The sequence below is a fragment of the Centrocercus urophasianus genome, unplaced genomic scaffold (genome assembly GCF_019232065.1).
Source record: "Centrocercus urophasianus isolate 14NV4802_14NV808 unplaced genomic scaffold, USGS_Curo_1.0 seq_18, whole genome shotgun sequence".
Taxonomy (NCBI): domain Eukaryota; kingdom Metazoa; phylum Chordata; class Aves; order Galliformes; family Phasianidae; genus Centrocercus; species Centrocercus urophasianus.
This window is the reverse complement of record NW_024884733.1, coordinates 20,125,640-20,145,667: the sequence shown is the minus strand read 5'-3', so window position 1 is coordinate 20,145,667 and position 20,028 is coordinate 20,125,640. Positions and strand designations below refer to the sequence as shown.

Below are 20,028 nucleotides of genomic sequence, written 5' to 3'. Positions count from 1 at the left end.
GGGGGGAAGGGGGGGGGAGGAATCCCATACCCCTTGCCCTCTTTTTTGGAAGGGGTTTCATGTATGGATCTGGAGCGGTGATGCGTTGTGTCCATACTGTGCTGATGGCACTGCGAGTGCCTCTGGTTGCACAGAGGGGGTGTGGATATGGGGATGTTGTTGGGGGGGGGGGGGTGGCTGTTCTTGGAGGAGGGTCTCGGTGTGATGTTCCTCATCCGGATGCTGCTCTCTATCTCTGCCCTCTAAGGGAGCCCTTTGCTGGTGGTATGGCTGCGGCTGGGGCAGAGCTGTGCCAGACCCTGTGCCACACAGCCCTGGGCCTCTCTTCTGGGGGCTGAGTGAGGATGTGCTCACTGCCTGCTACCCTGCTCACCTGAGCAGTGACAGCTTCTGACAGTGCCCACCTGCAGTGTGGTGGTGCCAAAACTGCTGGTGCCCAAGTGCCTACCCACCCTTGGGGATACAGCATGGACTCTGTAGCAGTGCATCTTTTGAGGGGTCGCTGCCTTTCTGCAGTGCTTTCCATCGTCTTCCTCACTTTTCTGCCCTCTGGCTGTGGCAGTTCAGTGTGGGACTGTGTTCATGTGCTGATGTGCCTGTCTGGGGCCTTGGCACGGGGTCTGCTGTCCCCAGACCTTCCAACTGATGTCTAAGGAGGGTGCTTGGACCTGTGGCTCACCATGGTTTGGGGGAAGACACCACCCACGGTAGTTCTTTGGGTTCCTGTTCCCTGTCTGGTCACTCCCTGGGGCACAAACTGGTGCCTCCAGCTGTGGGTGAACCACTGCCGGGCTGTGGGGAGCTTGGAAGGGTGGGTGGCTCAGGCAGGGTGGCCAGGGAGGAGGCAGGGAGGCTCCTGCCCTGCCCTATAATCTAGCAGTGGATGCCATAATTATGGGAGGGCTCCCACAGCACGGCCCATGCGCAAGGCCTCCCGCAGTGCTGGGACCCCTCTGGGCGCCCGCTTGGCTACCGTGTCCCCCCATGTGTGCCATCACCCCCAGTCTCCGTCCCCATCCCGTGGTACCCAAAGCCCCGTCCATCGCGCGGGGGATGCAGCGCACCCCAGGAGACATCCATCCCTCTGGGGGAGGAGGGTGGGATGCTCATCGCAGTGCTGGGTGTCTGATTGGAACCAGAGGGCCCTTTGCGTGAATGAGCTGAGGGCTCCCTTTGTTAATTGGAGTTTTTAAAACAACAACAACAACAACAAAAAAAAACCTCCAAAATTTACATCCAGGTCCCCGTAGCCGCGCTCATTGTTGCTGTCATGGCGTTCTGGCCCCCTGTGCTCGGTGCGGGGTGTCCTGCTCTGTTCCCAGCCTGGGGACGGCCGTGTGCCCGTTTGAAGTGTCCCTGGCAGCCCGGCGCACGCTGCCGTGTCTTTTCATGTTGCTCTTTGCTTAATTAGGGTGTTGGAATTTGAGGCTTCCTCACTGCCTTTGAAGCTTGCTGACGGCTCGCAGTGCCCTGTTCCAAATTAACACTAATTACAAGGGACGGCTTTTTATTTTCTCTCGATTTTTTTTTTTTTTTTTTAAATTTTATTTATTTATTTATTTATTTAGTGGAAGGGAGGAGGGGGCGTCCTCTATTTTCCCCCTCCTGGGCTGTGGGACCCCATGCCCCCCTTCCAGCACCATCCGCCCATCCATGTGGGTGGCACAACTGAGATCAGAGCAGCGGTGCACCCCCCCCTTCCCCCCCCCGCCCCGACCTCCCATCCTGCTGGGAAGGGATGCTTCCCCCCGCGGCACCCTCCCTCCCCGTGTCCCCAGCCCTGGGCGCCGACGTCCCCTCTGTCACACGCACACAAAGGCCACAGCCATGCCCCCCCTTACCCCCTCCTCCCATTGCTCCCCCAGTCCTGGCACAACCTCCATCGCAAATGGCATCTGATGGACACCAGCTGCTCCTCAGCCAGGCCAGGAACAATAAAGGCACCCCCCGCCCAAAAAAGAAGGAAAATATAACAAACAACAACAAAAAAAAGTCAACCCATATAATAAGTCATTAAAAGGGGAAGATTCTGCTGCTTATTTGTGGTCTTGCTCTGGCCTCCTCAGTGCTGGCGGGGGTCCAGGCCTGCCGGGCTCCGGCTTCTTGCCCAGGGAGTGTCCTGGTCCCGGCATGGATGAGAACTGCATCCCGGCACCGGGATGTGTGGTGTCCTCAGAGGGTGGCACCAGGCTGGGGGCTTCATCTCGGGTACCCCGTGAGTTGGGAGCTGAGTGCTATGGGGTCTGCAGTGTATGGCTGGAAAAAAAGTCAGAGTGTTCTGCTGGGAAAGTGGGTTGCCGAAACTCTTGTATAGCATTTAAGGATGGCTTCCTGTGCCTTGCAGGTGCCAAAAGGGCCCCCGGTGCCCTTCTGTCCCTCTGTCCGCAGGTGCTCCCAGGGCAGCTCTGTTGGTCATTCTTCTGCTCCAGGTGGGAGTGGAGGGGGTGTGATCCTTCCTGCTGCCCACGGGGATTTTCCAGGAAAGGCAAAGCCAATGAGCTGGCAGGACAGACGGGATGAATGCGTGCTTTTGGGGTGTGAGCGCATAGAGGTCAGCAGCTGGGAGACCCCCATGGCAAGACGTCCCCCGGGTTTGGTTGCACTTGGGGACTGTTCACATCCCTAGGTGTCTCTCGGTGGGTGCTGTGCTGAGACAGAGTGTCGGTGGCCCCAGTGTCATGGTCTCCTCCCATCCCACAGCGGGCAGCCGTGTCAGCCAGGAGCTCCGCTACACGAAGGAGAAGCTGGGTGAGGAGTCTGTCTACACATCCCAGATGCTGATCCAGACCCCGAAACGCGAAGGAGAGAACATCCTGACGCAGGAGGCCCTGCAGCTCCACCTCGAGGCGGCCTTGGCTGCCAGCAAAGTGCAAGTCTCGCTGTACGGAAAGTGAGTCCTCCTCCAGATGGGGTGTCAGAGACTCCTGCTGTGCCCTGCGTCCCCCTCTCACTCTCCCGTGGCACAGAACCCGTCCTCAGATTCTCCTCCTGTTGCAGATCGTGGGATTTGAACAAGATCTGCTACAAGTCAGGAGTCCCCATTATTGAAAATGGAATGATTGAGAGGGTGAGTCTGAGCGTGGCGCTGAGTGGGTCAGTGGGGGCACTGGTGCCATGGGACTCCCATCCCTGGCCATCTGCCCACTGAGAATGGAGCAGTAAATGGTAAAAACCCACCTGCTGGGAGTGTGCAGCTCTCCAGCTGCATGTAGGGCGATTGGGGCCAGGATGGGAGGTGGTGGTACAGGCACGTGCACAGGGCGGTGGCACAGTGCATCCCTCCAACCACTGCCACTCTTCCTCCTGCAGATGATCGAGAAGCTGTTCCCCTGTGTGATCCTGACACCGCTGGACTGCTTCTGGGAAGGGGCCAAGCTGCAGGGAGGCTCAGCCTATCTCCCGTGAGTGTATGGGGGACACTAGTGGGGGCCCTGGTGGCACATCCCCGTCACCCCCAGCCCTGGGATGGGGACATAGGGACAGCGAGGTGCAGGTGCATGGGGCTGCTCGCTCCATGCTCGTCTCCCCGCCCTGGGTGCTTTTTGGTGGGGCCTGGGGAGGCCCCCTGCATTCCTTCTGTTTACAGCCGTGTTTGTCCGGGAGAGCCCGGGCAGCCTTGTGCATTGTCAGCAAACGCAGCCCCGCGCTTTCTCATGCTAATGCCGCTCTGAAAGCTGCCCGTTGCCAACCAGATGAAATAGTGGCCTTATTCAGGGATCGGAGGAGGGGGAAGGGGCCTTGGCGTGCCCAGCCAGCACGGGGGGGGGGGGGGCGGGGGGGCGGACTGTTTGGCCCCCCCTTAGACTCTGGGATTGTGCATCCCAGCCTGGCCGGCAGCGAGCGTGGCACCAGTGGCACTGTCTGCGCTGGGACTGGCATCGTCCCTACGCTTGGGGACAAATCAGGGATTCTTGAGGATCTGGATCTGGACAAGGAGTGGCAGCAGGGCACCTCCCCGCAGCGGTACCCATGAGGCAGCCCCGGGACTCTGTCCCCTTTTTAAGGCTCTGAGGGGTGAGCAGGGAGGGAGCTGGGAGAACAAAGCGTGGCAATCTGTGGAAAGACAAAAGGATTTGCCCTGGCTCAGTGAAGCAAGCAGAGCAGATAAAAGGGGCTCTCTTTGGAAGTGGCAGCGGCTCCAGTTGGTATGTGGGAATCTGGAGCACCCGGCTCCGGCCCAGCCAGCCTTCATGAATCATTGGGCTGCACTTCTCCCCAGAGCCCGCACTTGCTCTGGGCTTTCTCTTTCCCTTTTTGCAGCTCTGGATTGGGTTAGTTGGCTTCTTTTAGTCTGTCCTCTCTCAAAGAACTACTGGGGCTGGGAGCCTGGAGTGGAGTCTGGAGCGGAGCATCCTACGTAGGCAGCAGAAAAGCCCCATTTCCTGAACTCCCATCCTCGCTCCGTACCCCGACCCTATAGCAGACCCCAAAACCTGAGAGTAGAATGGGCCAACATCCCCTCCCCACTCGCTCTATCAAGATGTTATCCGCGGGCAGTAATCGTGCTGACTGCTTGCAGGGAGCGGGGCGCGCGGGGCCGCCTGCCCCCCTTTGTCCCAGCCTAACAGGATCAGGCACGCTGCTTGACTCAGGGCACGGCCCGCTGCGCCGGAGCTCAGGGACGCTGCGGGATGCATCAAGGACCGATGCTTCCCCCCCAGCCCTGCCGTCAGGGATGTCGGGGTGCTGACCCCATGCAGTGAGGTCTGTGGTGGGGGGTTTCAGCGTCGCCCCGTGCTGCTTTCTCCGCAGGGGCCGTCCTGATATCCAGTGGAGCAACTTGGACCCTCTGCAGCTGATGGAGGAGCTGGGGCAGTTCACATCCCTAGAAGGTTTCAAGGAGCTGCTGGATAAGGCTGAAGTGGGGCAGGCTTATATGGAGCGACCCTGCCTGGACCCCCAGGACCCCCAGTGCCCCTCCAGCGCCCCCAACAAGCAGAGCCAGCAGGTGGGTGACAGCCCATTGGGATTGGGGTGCAACCAGGAGGGCTCACCATTCTCTGCCCACGTCTGACACTGCCTTCCCTCCTCCGGCAGAGCCCCGACATCCCGGCGGAGCTCTCTGGGGGCTGCCATGGCTTCTCCAGGAAGTTCATGCGCTGGCAGGAGGAGCTGATTTTGGGCGGCACAACCAAAGACTCCCAGGGCAAGCTGCTAAGGTAAAGGCTGCAGTGCAGGATCACTGGGCACAGCGTGGGGTCCTGTAGTGGTGGTGTTCTCATCCAGCACCCTAGGGAACACTTTGACAAGGGGAACAGTGCTTTGGAGCAAGGCTGGGGATAAGAGGGACAAATTCTGTGGAACTCTGGGGGGACCCAGGACACAGAGTGCTGCAGCTCTGATCCCAGCAGGATGTGTGTGTGTCTCCCCAGTGCCGAGGCCCTGCAGACAATGTTCCTTCTCATGAGCCCTCGGCAGCTGTTTGAGCACTTCAAGGATGACTATGAGATCCATGACATCAGCTGGAGTGAGGAGAAGGCAGGTGCTATCCTGGAGGCCTGGCAGAGGAAATTCGTGGAGGTGGGCACCAGGGACAGCTGCCTGAGTCTCACATGGCCATGGGTGCCAGCGCCATGCTTGTGGTCCAACGGGTCCCCAGGCAATGCTCGCCCTCTGTGTCCTGTTATGGGGTGACGTGTCATGGCTCTGTCTAATGGGATGTATGCCCTGCAGCTGGCGCAGGACTCCATCCCACCCAACGCCACACAGAACATCCATGCCTTCTCTACCACCACACTCAACGACATCATGAAGTCCTTCTCTGACGTCAGTGCCATCCGGGTGGCTGGGGGATACCTCCTCATGGTGTGTATACTCCCCTCTGTCCATCTCCTGCTCCATCCCTCCCTGCCCACTGCCTCCTTGTTAATTGCTGTGCTCCTCCAGCTGGCCTATGCCTGTGTCACCATGCTGCGCTGGGACTGCTCCAAGTCACAGGGTGCCGTGGGCCTGGCCGGGGTCCTGCTGGTGGCCCTCTCTGTGGCCTCTGGCTTAGGGCTCTGCTCACTGCTCGGTATCTCCTTCAATGCAGCCACCACGCAGGTAGATGCTGGGGGAAGAGCTGTGGGTCCCCTTGTCCCAAGTGGTGGCTGTGTCCCCATGCTGACACTGGCTGCTCTCTGGCAGGTGCTGCCCTTCCTGGCCCTCGGCATTGGTGTGGATGACATGTTCCTCCTGGCTCATGCCTTCACTGAGACCAGCCAGCACATCCCCTTCAAGGTGAGCACTCAGCCCAGCCCTGGGATGCCCCACTGTTCCCCACGGTCCCTTGTCACTGTGTCCCTCTGTGTCCTGCAGGAGCGGACAGGAGAGTGCCTGCGGCGCACGGGGACCAGCGTGGCTCTCACCTCCATCAGCAACATGATTGCCTTCTTCATGGCTGCCCTGGTGCCCATCCCCGCCCTGCGTGCCTTCTCACTCCAGGTATGCTCTGCACCCACTGGGGACTGGTGACCCATGCTGTGGGGTGGGAAGAGCCTGGTTCTGACATGTCCCTCTGCCCGCAGGCAGCAGTGGTGGTGGTGTTCAACTTCGCCATGGTGCTGTTCATCTTCCCTGCCATACTGAGCCTGGACCTGTATCGGCGGGAGAAGCGCCGCCTCGACATCCTCTGCTGCTTCTACAGGTAGCAGATATCTGCCAGGGATGGACCTTCATGTCCCACCCAAAACAGCCCCATGGGCAGCCCTGCTCATTTCCTCACCACCTCCTCCTTCCTCTTCCCACAGCCCTTGCTCCTCACGGGTCATCCAGATCCAACCCCAGGAGTTGGCCGATGCCAACGACAACCATGCCTCCCACCCGTCCCCCTACGGCCACCCCGGCGTGGCCACCAGCACTCAGATCACCACCACCGTGCAGGCCTTCACCCAGTGCGACCCCTCGGGCCACCACATCGTCACCGTCCTGCCACCCACCTCCCAGGTGTGCACCTCGCCCGCCGTGCTGCTGCCGCCTGCCGACCCATTGGGCTCGCAGGTCTTCACCCCCTCCAGCTCCACGCGGGACCTGCTGGCCCAGCTGGACGAGGCTAAGGGCGGGCGCGAGTGTGTGCCGCTGCCCTTGTGCCGCTGGAGCCTCTCCGACTTTGCCCGTGAGAAGTATGCCCCGCTCCTGCTGCGGACCCAGACCAAGGTGAAGTTGGGTGGGGGTGTGAGGTTGTGTGATGCAGCATGGTAGAGCGAGACGTTGGTTGACCTGTTGTCCCTACAGGTGGTGGTGGTGGTCCTCTTCTTGGCACTGTTGGGACTGAGCCTCTACGGCACCACCATGGTGCATGACGGACTCTACCTGACAGACATTGTGCCGCGGGATACCAAGGCTCACGCCTTCATCTCAGCCCAGTTCAAGTATTTCTCCTTCTACAACATGTTCATCGTCACCAAGGGTGGCTTCCACTACCCGGGTGCCCAGGCTGCCCTTCTCAGCCTGCACCAAGCCTTCAGCACTGTCAAGTACGTGGTGCGTGAGGGCAACCATGACCTGCCCAAGATGTGGCTCCACTACTTCCAGGACTGGCTGCGAGGTAAGGGGCATCCCCAGAGCTTCCACCCCAACCTTTATGCCAAGAAATACCTTCCCAAATGCATTGCATCCTCTGGAGCCCCAGTGGGTGGGAGGATCCCATGGTGTCCCCATGGTGCCCCCAGGGATACTCACCCCATGCTTTGTCCCTAGGGCTCCAGGCCACCTTTGACAGGGACTGGCAAGCCGGCCGCATCACCCATGATAGCTATCGCAATGGCTCTGAGGATGGGGCACTGGCCTACAAGCTCCTCATCCAGACTGGCAACAAGAAGGAGCCATTCAACTTCAACCAGGTGCTTGGGGATAGAGCTGGGGATGGAGCAGTGGGGCTGGGGATGGAGCAGAGGGGCTGTATCCTGAGCTGTGCCCACCACTCTTCTGACCACCATCCCTGCCACCCCCATAGTTGACCACACGGCGGTTGGTGGATGAGAATGGCATCATCCCCCCAGACACCTTCTACATCTGCCTGACAGTGTGGGCCAGCAATGACCCCCTGGGCTTCGCTGCCTCTCAGGCCAACTTCTACCCACCGCCGCCTGAGTGGATCCATGACAAGTACGACACTACGGGCGAGAACCTGCGAAGTGAGTGAGCGCCTAGCGAGGTCCCCGTGGCCCCAAGCATCCCCTGGCATGGGGACGCTGCTCCCTGCCCCTTGAGAAACCCCCAGCATCCCTCATCACATGGGCATCCCGTGATGGAGATGTATCCTGCATCTTCTTGCTCTGCACTCTCTTTGCCCTACACCCCGAGCATCACTCTGTACCCCCAACTCCTTGTCCCTAGCCTTGTGATACTCATAGAATCATAGAGTAGAATCATTAAGGTTGGAAAAGACCTCAAAGGTCGTTCAGTCCAACTGTCCACCTACCACCAATATTGCCCACTGACCATGTCCCTCAGTGCCACATCTCTATGGTTCTTGAACACCTGCAGGGACAGTGACCCCACCACCTGCCTGGGCAATGCCCAGCTACTCGAATGTGCCCAGGCACATACCTTGACTGCATTCACACGAAGTTGATTTCCTCTGTGCTACCCTATGCTCTCCTCCTCAGTCCCAGCAGCCCAGCCACTGGAGTTCGCCCAGTTCCCCTTCTACCTGAGCGGGCTGCGTCGCACAGCCGACTTCGTTGAGGCAATTGAGAGCGTGCGGGCCATCTGCCAGGAGGCGGCCCAGCGCCATGGCGTGCTGAGTTACCCCAGCGGCTACCCCTTCCTCTTCTGGGAGCAATACATCGGCCTGCGCCACTGGTTCCTGTTGGCCATCAGCATCCTGCTGGCCTGCACCTTTCTCGTCTGCGCCCTGCTGCTGCTCAACCCCTGGACGGCCGGTATCATCGTGAGTGTGTGCCCCCGGTACCTGCTTCTTGGGGATGGATGCCCATGTGGAGGTGGCGGTGGGTGGAGGACACCTGTAGCGGGAATCGGGAATAAAATCATAGAATCATTGAGGTTGGAAAAGACCACTAAGATCATCTAGTCCAACCATCAACCCATCCCCACCATGCCTACTCAACACGCCACTCAGTGCCACATCTACCCTGATTTGTAAGGATATTCCTTGTGAAGGGCGTGGAGAGCATCACCCAATAGATGGCAAAAGAGACACCCCAAATTGAGCAGGAAGAGACAATAGGTTGAGGACACAATCATCCTATTATGGTTTGTGTTGGGCATGGCGTGCACTGGAGCACCCCCTCGCTGACCCCTCTGCTCCCAGGTCTCCATCCTGGCCATGATGGCGGTGGAACTGTTCGGCATTATGGGGCTGATGGGCATCAAGCTGAGTGCCATCCCTGTGGTCATCCTCATCGCTTCAGTTGGCATCGGTGTGGAGTTCACTGTCCACGTGGCCCTGGTGAGCAATGGTAGACCCCTGCCTGTCCATGGGGCACCCCAATTCCACCCCTGGACCCAGTGTCCCCCTCACCCCATCAGGATGAGCCCTCCGTAATCCTCCCACCTTCCGCAGGGCTTCCTTACGGCAGTTGGGAGCAGGAACGTGCGCTCAGCTGCCGCCTTGGAGCACACCTTTGCCCCTGTGATGGACGGTGCCGTCTCTACCCTCCTGGGCGTCCTCATGTTGGCCAGCTCTGAGTTTGACTTCATCATGAGGTGAGGGCTGGGGACCCCATCCGGCAGTGCTGGGTCACAGTGGGGCTGGGGGGGGGCAGTGAGCCCACTCAGCCCTCTGCCCATCTACCTGCAGGTACTTCTTTGCGGTGCTCACCATCCTGACGCTCCTGGGGCTGCTCAATGGGCTGGTGCTGCTGCCTGTCCTGCTATCAGTCATCGGGCCACCCTCCGAGGTATGACTCCCATCCCATGCCCACCTGTCCTAATACCCCATTGCTCTGTGCCCTACCTTCACCCTACATCCATCCCTGCCTAGCCCAGTCCTGATGTCATCCCACACACACCTACCTCAGCCTTCCCCTCACCTAAGCCTCACTCTTGCTTTTTACTCTATTCCTTCTTTGCCCCATATCCAGTTGTCCCATCCCTGCTTGACCCCATCTCTGTGTGTCTCTGACACCCCTTACACTATCTCCTCTCTCCCTAGGCATCTCCTGTGGATAATGGCCCCCGCCTGCCCCCAGCAGAGCCGGTGCCCCCGTGCCTAGGCCCTGGGGGTCTGTACATCCGCCGTGCCCCCGCCTGGCCCGCTGCCTTCACTGATACCTCAGACACAGAGTGCTATGGCGATGGTGTGGGGCCAGGCAGCCCCCAGGGACCCTTCATTGTGCCCCCTGCCCCCGCACACATTCTGCTGGAGGCTGGCAAGGACCCCAGCTTTCCCCGCATCACTGTGAGTGTCTCCATGTGTCTGTGTGGTGGTCGGATGGAGCCGAGGGGCGGAGACGTGGGGGTTGGCAGGGTGGTGCCAGAGGGATGCTCAGCCACCCCCACCGTGCTCCTCCTTAGGTGCTGAAGCCCTACAAGGACAGCCCGGAGGTCCAGGGGAAGAAGGAGCAGCCCGTCCCCCAGCCTGCAGCTTCACTGCCTTTAGGGGAGCCATGCCCCACACTGGCTAGAGACTACCCACACCCCACAGCACTGCCTCGGCCGGGTCAGCCCTGCTCCTCCAGTGCCTGGCCAGCCCCTCGGGCCCCCCTGCCAGCCTACAGCACCCACCTGCAGGGCCCTGCCGGCAGCTACACCACAGTCACAGCCACTGCTTCGGTGACGGTGGCGCTGCACCCCACGCTGCCTGGCTCCTACCCCAGCTTTGGCACCGAAACGGACAGTGTGGAGGAGCCCAGCACCATGCCTGACTCCTTTGAGATGCAAAGCCTGGGACGCCACGGGGCAGGCACCCGGCGCTAGGTGAGCTGGGGGCACGATGCCCACATCCCCCTCCTTGTTCTTGCCAGCTGCCCAAACAGTGGCCTAATGCTGCAGAAGCGCTACTGGGTGCAGGTGCTGTTGCATGGCATAGGGATACAGTTTGGGTTCTGAACTCTGAACTCCCAGCTGATCTCCCGCTGTCTCCCCACAGGTCACCAGCTCCATGGATGGAACCCAGGCTGGCAACTCCCAGCATGGAACAGAAGGTGCAGAGCGGGCTCGCCCGTGTTGTGCTGCTAATCGCCCTAGCGGCGATGCTCCGGTCTCAGCCGAAGAGGATCGGCCCCCCACGGCCCCACACCCAGGCTTGACAGGGCAGGCTGGCGTTCCTATGCAAGCTATGTGCAGGCCGTGCTGTGCCAACAGGGCCGTGTCTCCCTATGTGCCTTGGGGTCGCCCTGTGCCTGTGCTCCCCAGAAATGGAAGCACTAACTCCCCCTCTGTTTCTGGAGCTGCTGGCACAGGAGCGCAGAGCCCAGCCCTCTGCTCTGCCACCTCCCTTCATGGGGCCACCGCCTGCTCCCCGTCACCTCCTCCTGGGACCCCCCCCGGCCACCTGCTGGGCTGCCTTTCCCTGGTGCCCCCCTGCCTGATAAGGCAGGTACCCCAGAGCCGTGGGCAAGGCCCAGGGTAGGCATCCCCCACCTTTATTTATTTGCAAAGGGAAACTATCTATAGAGAGATATATATTTTTAAGCTTATTTTAAAAGATTTATTTCTCAGCCAAGGGCCTTGTCAGGCTGCTTGGGGTGGGGTAGTGAGGGGCTGCCCCATGTTCCCCCATCCTCTCTGTGCCTCAGTTTCCCTACCAGTGAGCACAGGAGGGACAGAGCTGGGGGATGTGCTGGGGAGCCTATTGCTGCCAGCACACAGGCAGGATTTGGGGGAGGGAGAAGGGGTCCTTGGGGTGCTCCTCGCTGTGCCAAGCCCCTGCGATGTCCCACAGTCACAGCTCTGCCCTGTGTAGGGCACTCACACTGCCAATGGGCTCATCCAGCTGGGAAAGCAACTTTCTTGCCCCGTGTCCATGCAATGGGGCCATCTCCCCCTGCCAACTCCCCTCCCCATCCCGGGCACCATCCACGCCGTTACCCAGCACTTTAACTCCAGCGGTGTTGCTGTGCCCACTGCCCTGGCCCCCTGACACTGCTGCTGTGCTGGGGTGGCCCTGGGGTCCTCGTCCCCGTGCCAGGCGTGGGCACGGTGGGCAGCCGCCCCTCCCCCCCCCCCAACCACGCCATCTAAGTTATTTATATCAAAGAGAGCAAAGGTTTATTTTTGTAGTTTGTACAGGCGGTAGTGGGGACTGAAGGTTTATTTTTAAAGAGTAAATATATATATTATATATAAATTATCCGCTGTGTCTGACCCTGTCTCCTGGGGGGCACAACTCCGGGGGTGGATGAGATATACACAGCTGTGCGTGCAATGGGCTGTGCAAAGAGGACGGGGGTGGTGATGGGGATTTTGCAGCCCAGGCTGTGCTGGGCTTGAGTCTGGGAGCTGCCTCATGCCACGCTGAGGCCCTTCTTCGTCTCTGCCACGCGGGGGCCCTGGTGCACTCCTGTAGCACAGTCCTGCTGCCAGCGGAGGGCAGCACCGCCTCGGAGAAGAATGAGACCTGGATGGGATAAGGTTGAATGGGGGCTCATCCTGTGCCCCCATCCCATCCTTCGGATGCCCCGGAGCCCCGCACGGGCATGATCCTCCTATCCTGCCCCTAATCTGTCAAGTGGGGGAAAAGTGCTTTATTGCTGCTCCAGGAGTGCTCAGCACCTACTACCCCCTGGAGCAGAAGTGCTCCAGGGGGCAGGAGGGAGGCATAGGCCCTACTTGCTGTGTGGGTCCAGGTGGCGATGGTGGTTGCGGGGTCGCGTGCCGTGCCGGGGCCGACACAGGTGGGGGGGCACCCCGCTTCCACACCGCAGTGCATGGGACCGCCAGGCTGCTGCGATGCTATCGACCTGCCCAGACGGGGACAACAGTGTGGGTACCCCAAACCAGCCCCATGACATCCCCAAGAAGCAACAGGGCACCCCACAACTCACTGGGATGAGCAGGTCGCGTTGATTTTGGCTTTCCAGCGTTGCCAGCTCGCTGGGTGCCAGCAAGGGCAGGCGCAGCTCCTGCACAGGCAGAGCGGCCACCTCAGGTACCGGGCGCCCCAGGACTGCCTGTGGGACATTAGGGATGGATAGATGGAGCAGACATTGAGGGGTTTTGGGAGAGCACCACCCCGCCGTGCCGCACTCACCGAACTGACATGCGCCCACTCCCGCACAGCTTGCACCAGGTCCAGCTCATCTGCAGCCAGGTGGTCGCTGCGCAGCACCCGTGCCAGCACCGTGTCGGAGAGCTCGTGGAAGCCCCGTGTCTGCACCACTGCCTGCGAGTGCACTGCTTGAACCAACACCCACCTACAGCCCTCACACCAACCCTGTCTGGCACCCCAGCACCCCCCCCCGGCCCATCCCCAGCCTGGCTTCCAGCACCTTCTCCCAAAAAAACCATTTCCTCCCCAGCTCCAGTCCTACCATTCTCCTGGCCCCATTCCCTTGCCCCACACCGTGTCCCTGTTTGCTCCCTGTTTCCCCTTGCAGCCATACCATGGTGTAGCTCTCAATGAACGCCAGGCAGTGCTTCTGGAGATCTGCCTGCCCGTAGGTCACTGCAGCCTGTGGAACATGAGAGACACCCGTGAGGGTCCCCAGGGCAGGAGGGACCCCTCCCAAAGCCCCTCTTGAGAATCCTCCCCATGCTACCAGCCCTGAAGTGCTCTCAGACTCAGGTAAGAAGAGCAGCCCCATGCACGGTGCCAGCACATGGGGCAAGGCACCCGCTCTTAGCCAGCCCATGGCAAAGGGTTTGGTGGCTCCAGCCAGCCCTAGTTATAAGCAGAAACATCCAAGCTCTCACAGACACTCAGGGACATCACCAGGCTCTGGGTGGACATGAGGTTGCCCACAGTCATCTTTTCTCACCTAGACACAAGGTTGGCACGCGGCCCTTTGAGGTGTACCCCCTGCGCCACCACGCAGCCTGCCCTGTTGTCACCATTCCCTGCTGCAAAAGGAATCTGGGGGGGCTTTTATCCTCTCCCAGAGTAAAACTTACCCCTAGGCTGACTCTGCCCATTACTGTACCCTTCTCAGGTCATCGTAACATGCCCTCATCCCCAGGCAGAGACAGCCTGTGCACGTGGGGTACAAGGGATCTTACAGTGTCACCTCCCCCACAGCCTTGGCTGGGACTGGAGCTAATGCAAGCCAGTAGGGCAGAGCGAGATGTTTACTTCAGGTTTGTTTTGTTCTGGGGTTTTCTGATTCTTTCCTCTGAGCCCAATTTAGCTCTGTTTACACCATGGTGGTCAGGTACCACGTGGGATGGGAGCTTCTGCTCACCAGGGCCAGCATCTCACTGAGAGGCATCACTTTGGTCATGGCTGTAGGGTCAGTCCTGGGTGCATGGGGTATATAAATCATCTCCCATCCTTGCCCTAGGAGCACGAGGCAGCAGTCCCACCAAGTAGTCACAGGGCCTCCCAACTACTCCTGAGTGGCCCAAATCTCAGCAGAGTTTTGGGAAACGACCCCAAAATCCATCCTGGGGAATTCTATCTGGCCCTGTGGAGAGGAGCACGGTCTTGGGGCTGTGGTGGCCCACACCAGTGTGATGTCCTCAGGGGACAGGACAGTTGCTGAGTGGGAGGGGAGGAAAATCCTGCCCCATCAGCCAACTCAGACTCCAAAATAGCAGAGTTATTTTTACTCTCTGTGACGCTCCTTGGGAAGTTGTCACTGTTTTTTCCCCAGCACCCCAGGCTGATCCTCGCCCTGCAGGTGGCCCATTGCCCACATGGGGGACCAGAGCACCATCCCTGCTGGCCACATCAGAGCCAGGTGCCACTTACCTGCAGGGCCTCACAGACCTGCTCCACACTCAGCGTGTCCTTAATGAACTCCACACAGAGCTGCAAGGTGAACGGGAGAGAGTGGGTGGCCAGAGCAGGGGACCCCACCGCCATCCCCGTGATGTTCAGCATCCCCTCAGCCCCCTGGACACAGGACATTGGATAGGGGTGGAGGAGCCCCGTGGGGTTCTGTAACATATTGGATGGGCTGAGGGGAGAAGTTTTGTGGCAGAGCATGTGAGCAGAGATTCAGCTGTGGTGAGAGTCTGCAATGATCAAACCCAGGCCAACTGCGTATCCTGAGGAAGGTGACCCAACTCCAGCCGTGATCCAGTACTGCCATGAGGACACTGTCCCCAGCTGTAAATACTGGGTGACCCCAGCTCTCCCTGCTTGGAGAGGAGCATCTGTGGCTGCAGTCCGAATGCAGCTGGGACACAGCCAGATGGATTCCTTCCTGCCCACCCCACATGCCTCCCACATGGGGACACAAGCCATGTGGGGACAGAGGGCCCTGGGAAACCCAAAGTGATGTGATCTGTGGGGAGGAGCCATTTGCTGGAGCAGAAGGGCCCTGAGTCACCCTGCAGCTGGGGACAGAGCCAGGGGCTTCCCCAGCTGTCACTTGATCCCCACCTTCACATGCATCTACTGATGAAGGAATTGCTCTGGGGATGCCCTTGCTGGATGACTGCAAACCCCCAGCTCTACACCTCACACTTCTGTCCACCTGGTGCCACGGCTGGGGTCTTGCTGAGCATGTCCTTGTGAGACGTGGGGCTGCTCTGGCAGCTCTCACATCCTCAACAAACTCCTTCCCCACTGCACTGCTGAGGGAGGGGAAGTCCGGGTGTGAGGTGCAGGTCACGCGATAGGCCCAGCCGTAATGCAGGAATGGCTCTGGTGACGTGTCCCAGCTGCTCAAAGAGCTCCCTCCCCTTGTCCCACTTCCCGTCCATCTGCCTGACTGCATCCCTAATGGAGCCCATCAGCTCCCACCGCTCCACTTTGCTTTCTGCTGCCTCCCCAAGGCCTCCCAGCCCGCAGCAGCCCCAAAGGGTGCCCAGTGCTCCCCAGAGTGGGACTTTCCCAACAGCATCCTCCTGACACAGCCAGAAGGCACCCGAAGACACTGGGGCTTTCCTATTGCCCTTCATGGGGTGGGAGATACATGATCCTCTGTCCTGCCGTGGGGTTTTCCCAGCTCTGGCTGTACTGGCGTGCTCCTCAGCATAGCAGCATAGAGAACTCACTACCCCAAGTCTAAGCAGGGTCATACCTTGCAAAGGTCCTGCAGGCCGTACTCCACCGATGAGGTCAGCACCTCTAGCACCTATAGCACAAAATCATAGAATATCCCAAGCTGGAAAGGACCCTCAAGGATCAGAAGCCAATTCCTGGCTCCACAGCAGACCACTCAAATTCTATGTCTAAGAGCACTGTCCAGATGCCCCTTGAACTCTGGCAGCATAGGGCCTTGACCGCTGCCATGGGGAGCCTGTTCTATGCCCATTGCCCTCTGTTGCAGAATGTTTTCCTGATATACCAGCACATATATATGTGTAAAATTTATATACATATATATATATATATATATATATATATATACACATACATACTGGGCATAGCAGCTCAGGGAGCACTGGGATGCATCCCCCTTTCTCTATGAAAGTTCTGGGCTACAAACATATGGGAGAGGAGCTGCTGCAAGATAGAACAAAAGCAGAGCTCCCCCTCTCTGATATCCCTGTCCCACACTCATGGTTGTCCCAAGCCACCTGGGGAACACGGTACACTTGACACCTCACAGTGCTGTACTGAGGCTCCACATACTCACTGCACAGATGGCCAAACATCCCTTGGAGCAACAAAGCTCCCCTCCACCCATTAATTTCCCCATGCATTCCCCCATCCCCACTCACAGTATGGCTGTTGAGAGTGACGCTGTTAGTGTAGAGGAACTCAATGACGGCTAGGAAGACTTCTGGCTGCACATTGCCCAGGATGAAGGGTCCCTGAGCTGGGACACTGCTGAGGGGATCCTCGTTGCTTGTCAGCATCCCCCGGAATGCCTGGCAGCGGCATGCCAGCACACAGCGATGTGCAAACACCTGCTGCTTCTCCCGGCCCACCACGAACGTCACATCACTGTTGGGGAGAGGGAATCATGAAGGACAGGGAGGACACCAACCCCAGGGCTGGGACAGGGCGCAAGGTGGTGGGTTGATTGTAGGGCATAGGGTTCCACTGCCTCCCTGGCTCCTCCAGCCCCACAGTCTTTGTGCAGTTGTGCTGGCTACAGTCCTGTTATTTCCTCATCCCCTGTTGTGCTCTTCTCCAGTCCCAGTAGGGCAGCAAACCTGTCCCTCATGGTGACCCACTGAAGGTGAGGACACCTGGCCCATCCCAGGTCTGGATCTGAGCAGTGCCATATGAGTCCTCCATAAATCCAACAGCAAAGTGGACTGAATAAAACTTCTCCATGGTTGCAGTCTACAGGGGAAGGAGGAGGAAGTGGAATGTGGGGTGTAGGCTGTGAGCTGTGGGATAGGGATTACAAGCCACAGAGTGCAAGATCTAGGTGCAGGATGCACAGGGTCAGGGCCTAGGTCAGGAAGCACAGGGTGCAGATTTTGGGTTGCAGGATGCAGAAGAAACGCCGGTAGATGCAGAGTGCAAATTTCACAGTACAAAAGCTGGAGGATGCATGGTATAGGATGCGATCTGAGGATGGCCAGACCCCCACAGAAACTTTCCTGGCACTGGAGTTTGTGGGGTTTTCACTGGGATTTCTCTTCTGGGTGGCCAACACAGGATTTCTTGTGATAACACCAATGCTTCTGCCAGGCTTCGGCATGAGATGGGCAAAGGGGACCACACACGTTGACCACCCAGCACTGCTCCTGGCAGGAACACCGCCAGGGCCCCGTGGGGCTGCCCCCTGCTCCACGGCCATGAGGTGTCAGCAGAGATAGCGAGAGGAAGCGCGGCTGAAGCCAAGATGGAGCAGGAGCAGATAGAGGAGGGGGGAACGGCCCAAGAGCCGTGCAGAAGTCATGCACATCCCATAGGCTGCCAGGAGCTTCCCAGGGGAATGCCGGAGGGGAAGATGGCGGCAGCCAGCCTTCCCCCTCACCTGAACTGGGGGTTGTTGACCAGGGAGCGGAGGGCAGCGGTGAACGCGGCCGCCTCGCCATGCAGCCGGGCCGAGCAGGAGCGGGCCATGGGGAGGACGGCGGAGGAGGAAGGCGGGGAGGAGGCCGGCCTGGGGAGGAGGCCGCAGCGTCACGGCCCATTGCTAGGGAAACAGGCAGGCGGGCAGCTGGGCTGGGAGAGGCACTGGGGCCGAGTAAAGGGGAGGCAAGCGGGGAAGCCCACCCTTGAGCTGCTCTGCAGCCCTCGGGTCTGCGTAGGAAAGCGGTGGATGCGGGTGGAAGGAAAGGACAGCCAGAGCCCAAGGAGCAGAGTGCAGCTGCCGGCGTGCTTGGCAGCACGAGCCTGCAGTGAGCTATAAATACCTTCAGCAGCAGATAGATACACAAAGGCCGTCTCCACTTTCCCTAAATAGATCTGCAGTCGGGGCAGACAAAGGCACATTGATGGGGCAGCCGGGGCGTACCAGCAGGGCTGGGCTCCATGCAGGGAGAAAACTCCACTTGGGTTCCAGGCAGAGCTGTTCCAACTTGGGGCACGGGTGCAGAGGGATCCCCAGCACAACATGGGGCTCAGCTGCCCCACTGTTGTGCTCAATGGGTGCCCAGGCCTGGGAGTCCTGGGAGAAGTGGCACCTGGGGATGATATCTGGGGCAAAAACATCAAACCTTGGTGCCGCTCCCAGCAGAGTTCACACAGCTTTTCTCCATCCATTGCAGTGGATGCTCATGAGGTGTTTTTTGAGGTGTCCAGGAGGAGAAGCCTATATCACAGGGCACTGTGTCCCTAGTCTGGCTGCAGTCCAGGCTGCAGCTGGCAGCAAGCTGTGGGGGAAATGGGACAATAGGGCAGCGCAGGCAGCAGGAAACAAAGAGTTACGGTGCCACGGGGAGTTTCAGCGTCACGTAGCAACCCTTCTTGCTCCAGGAGCTCAACAAGCTGCAAGCCAGGGGAGAGGTGGGTTCTGGGCAGCTGAGGGGCAAATGGGAGTAGAGGATTTGGGGGGGGGGGGAAGAGGGGGGGGTTGGAGAAGGGGCTTCTTGCCCAGGGCAAGGGTCTCAGAGATTCTTCTCCACTCCAGACCACCTGTATGGCTGAGCAGCCATCCCTAGAACTGGCAGCATCCACGCGGGTGATGGCTGTAGACGGCACTGAAGCCCCTCATCCCCGAGCCATCCACCGTGGCTCCCACCCCACAGCTCCAACACGGGGCCCAGAGGAAGGCAAAGCCCCACCGCTGCTTTCCCGCCGCAGCTCCATGCTCAGCACCCTGCCAGGCCCCCCAGGCAGCCGCCGCAGCTCTGTGGGGGCAGCCCCAGGGGGAAAGAGGCCCTCCGTGGGACCCTGGCTCCTCCACAGCCGTGTGAGTTTCTCAGGGCTCCCACTTTTCCAACCCATTCCAGAAACCCACCTGGAAAACACGTACAGGATGGGGCCGAAGGAAGGCTGCAGGTTCAACGCAGGGCGGGTGCAGCGGGTGCTGGAGGGAGTCCTAGCCAGGGTGCTGGGGGGCACAGCCTACAGCCCCCAGGGCAGCACAGTGCTGCTGCAGAGCCTGGCTGAGCTGCTGCGGGGCCGGGCAAAGGAGGTGGTGCCACCCCGCTACAAGCTGGTGTGCCAGGTGCTGCTGGGCCAGCACAGCCAGCAGAGCATGCTGGTGGCCAGCCAGGCACTTTGGGACCCTGAAAGCGATAGCTTTGCCTCTGCTTCCTTCTGCAATGCCTCACTCTTTGCTGTTGCTATAGTGCATGGGGTTTACTTTGAGTAAAGGTCACCTGCCCTGACCTGTGCTCAACCTGCAGCCCTACACGACTAGTGCAAATAAATAACTTTGCATCACGCCTGACTTTTATTGCATAGATCCAATGATGGCACAGGCAGAGATGCCCCAGGGTTTGGTGGCCTTCACCATCATAGTTTTCAAGACAACCCAAAGTACAGCAAACAACTCCAAATTCGGACTCTGCTTCTTTTTTCCCCTCAGAGGTCAGTGCAGGCAGCAGCTCAGGGCTGGACAGGGAGGACACGGAGCAGCCCATAACCTTTCCCACACTGCAGGCTGCTCCCAGGAAGAGGTAGCAGCA

General features: G+C 59.4%; 3 protein-coding genes across 3 annotated transcripts in view; 2 read left to right on the top strand and 1 right to left on the bottom strand.

The window, feature by feature from the left end:
• Positions 1-12,201, top strand: part of PTCH2 (patched 2) — a 16,851-nt gene extending 4,650 nt beyond the window's left edge. Inside the window, exons 2-23 of the mRNA XM_042819530.1 lie at positions 2,701-2,890; positions 2,998-3,067; positions 3,310-3,401; positions 4,753-4,948; positions 5,038-5,159; positions 5,373-5,520; positions 5,674-5,805; positions 5,887-6,042; positions 6,127-6,219; positions 6,298-6,423; positions 6,507-6,625; positions 6,729-7,134; positions 7,213-7,525; positions 7,678-7,820; positions 7,934-8,114; positions 8,589-8,872; positions 9,254-9,391; positions 9,506-9,648; positions 9,743-9,842; positions 10,097-10,342; positions 10,459-10,860; positions 11,033-12,201. Of these exons, the coding sequence (XP_042675464.1) occupies positions 2,701-2,890; positions 2,998-3,067; positions 3,310-3,401; positions 4,753-4,948; positions 5,038-5,159; positions 5,373-5,520; positions 5,674-5,805; positions 5,887-6,042; positions 6,127-6,219; positions 6,298-6,423; positions 6,507-6,625; positions 6,729-7,134; positions 7,213-7,525; positions 7,678-7,820; positions 7,934-8,114; positions 8,589-8,872; positions 9,254-9,391; positions 9,506-9,648; positions 9,743-9,842; positions 10,097-10,342; positions 10,459-10,860 (3,800 nt within the window). The 3' untranslated portion in view covers positions 11,033-12,201. The remainder of the gene's footprint in view (positions 1-2,700; positions 2,891-2,997; positions 3,068-3,309; positions 3,402-4,752; positions 4,949-5,037; positions 5,160-5,372; positions 5,521-5,673; positions 5,806-5,886; positions 6,043-6,126; positions 6,220-6,297; positions 6,424-6,506; positions 6,626-6,728; positions 7,135-7,212; positions 7,526-7,677; positions 7,821-7,933; positions 8,115-8,588; positions 8,873-9,253; positions 9,392-9,505; positions 9,649-9,742; positions 9,843-10,096; positions 10,343-10,458; positions 10,861-11,032) is intronic.
• Positions 12,137-19,717, bottom strand: BTBD19 (BTB domain containing 19). The gene is given in 13 exon segments (XM_042820013.1): positions 12,137-12,606; positions 12,715-12,845; positions 12,930-13,055; positions 13,136-13,267; positions 13,488-13,556; positions 14,792-14,851; positions 16,071-16,124; positions 16,714-16,939; positions 17,683-17,691; positions 18,178-18,248; positions 18,251-18,361; positions 18,613-18,768; positions 19,356-19,717. Coding segments are annotated over 12 exon segments (1,047 nt in total). The 5' UTR covers positions 18,655-18,768; positions 19,356-19,717; the 3' UTR covers positions 12,137-12,590.
• On the top strand, positions 18,646-19,739 carry DYNLT4 (dynein light chain Tctex-type 4). The gene is made up of 2 exons (XM_042820012.1): positions 18,646-18,901; positions 19,026-19,739. Exon 2 carries the CDS (start codon positions 19,035-19,037, stop codon positions 19,710-19,712), a length of 678 nt encoding a protein of 225 aa, XP_042675946.1. The 5' UTR covers positions 18,646-18,901; positions 19,026-19,034; the 3' UTR covers positions 19,713-19,739.
• The last annotated feature ends 289 nt before the right edge of the window (positions 19,740-20,028 follow it).

Excerpts from the sequence above, each read along its gene's own strand:
- DYNLT4 (XM_042820012.1), top strand. The coding sequence starts at position 19,035 with ATGGCTGAGCAGCCATCCCTAGAACTGGCAGCATCCACGCGGGTGATG.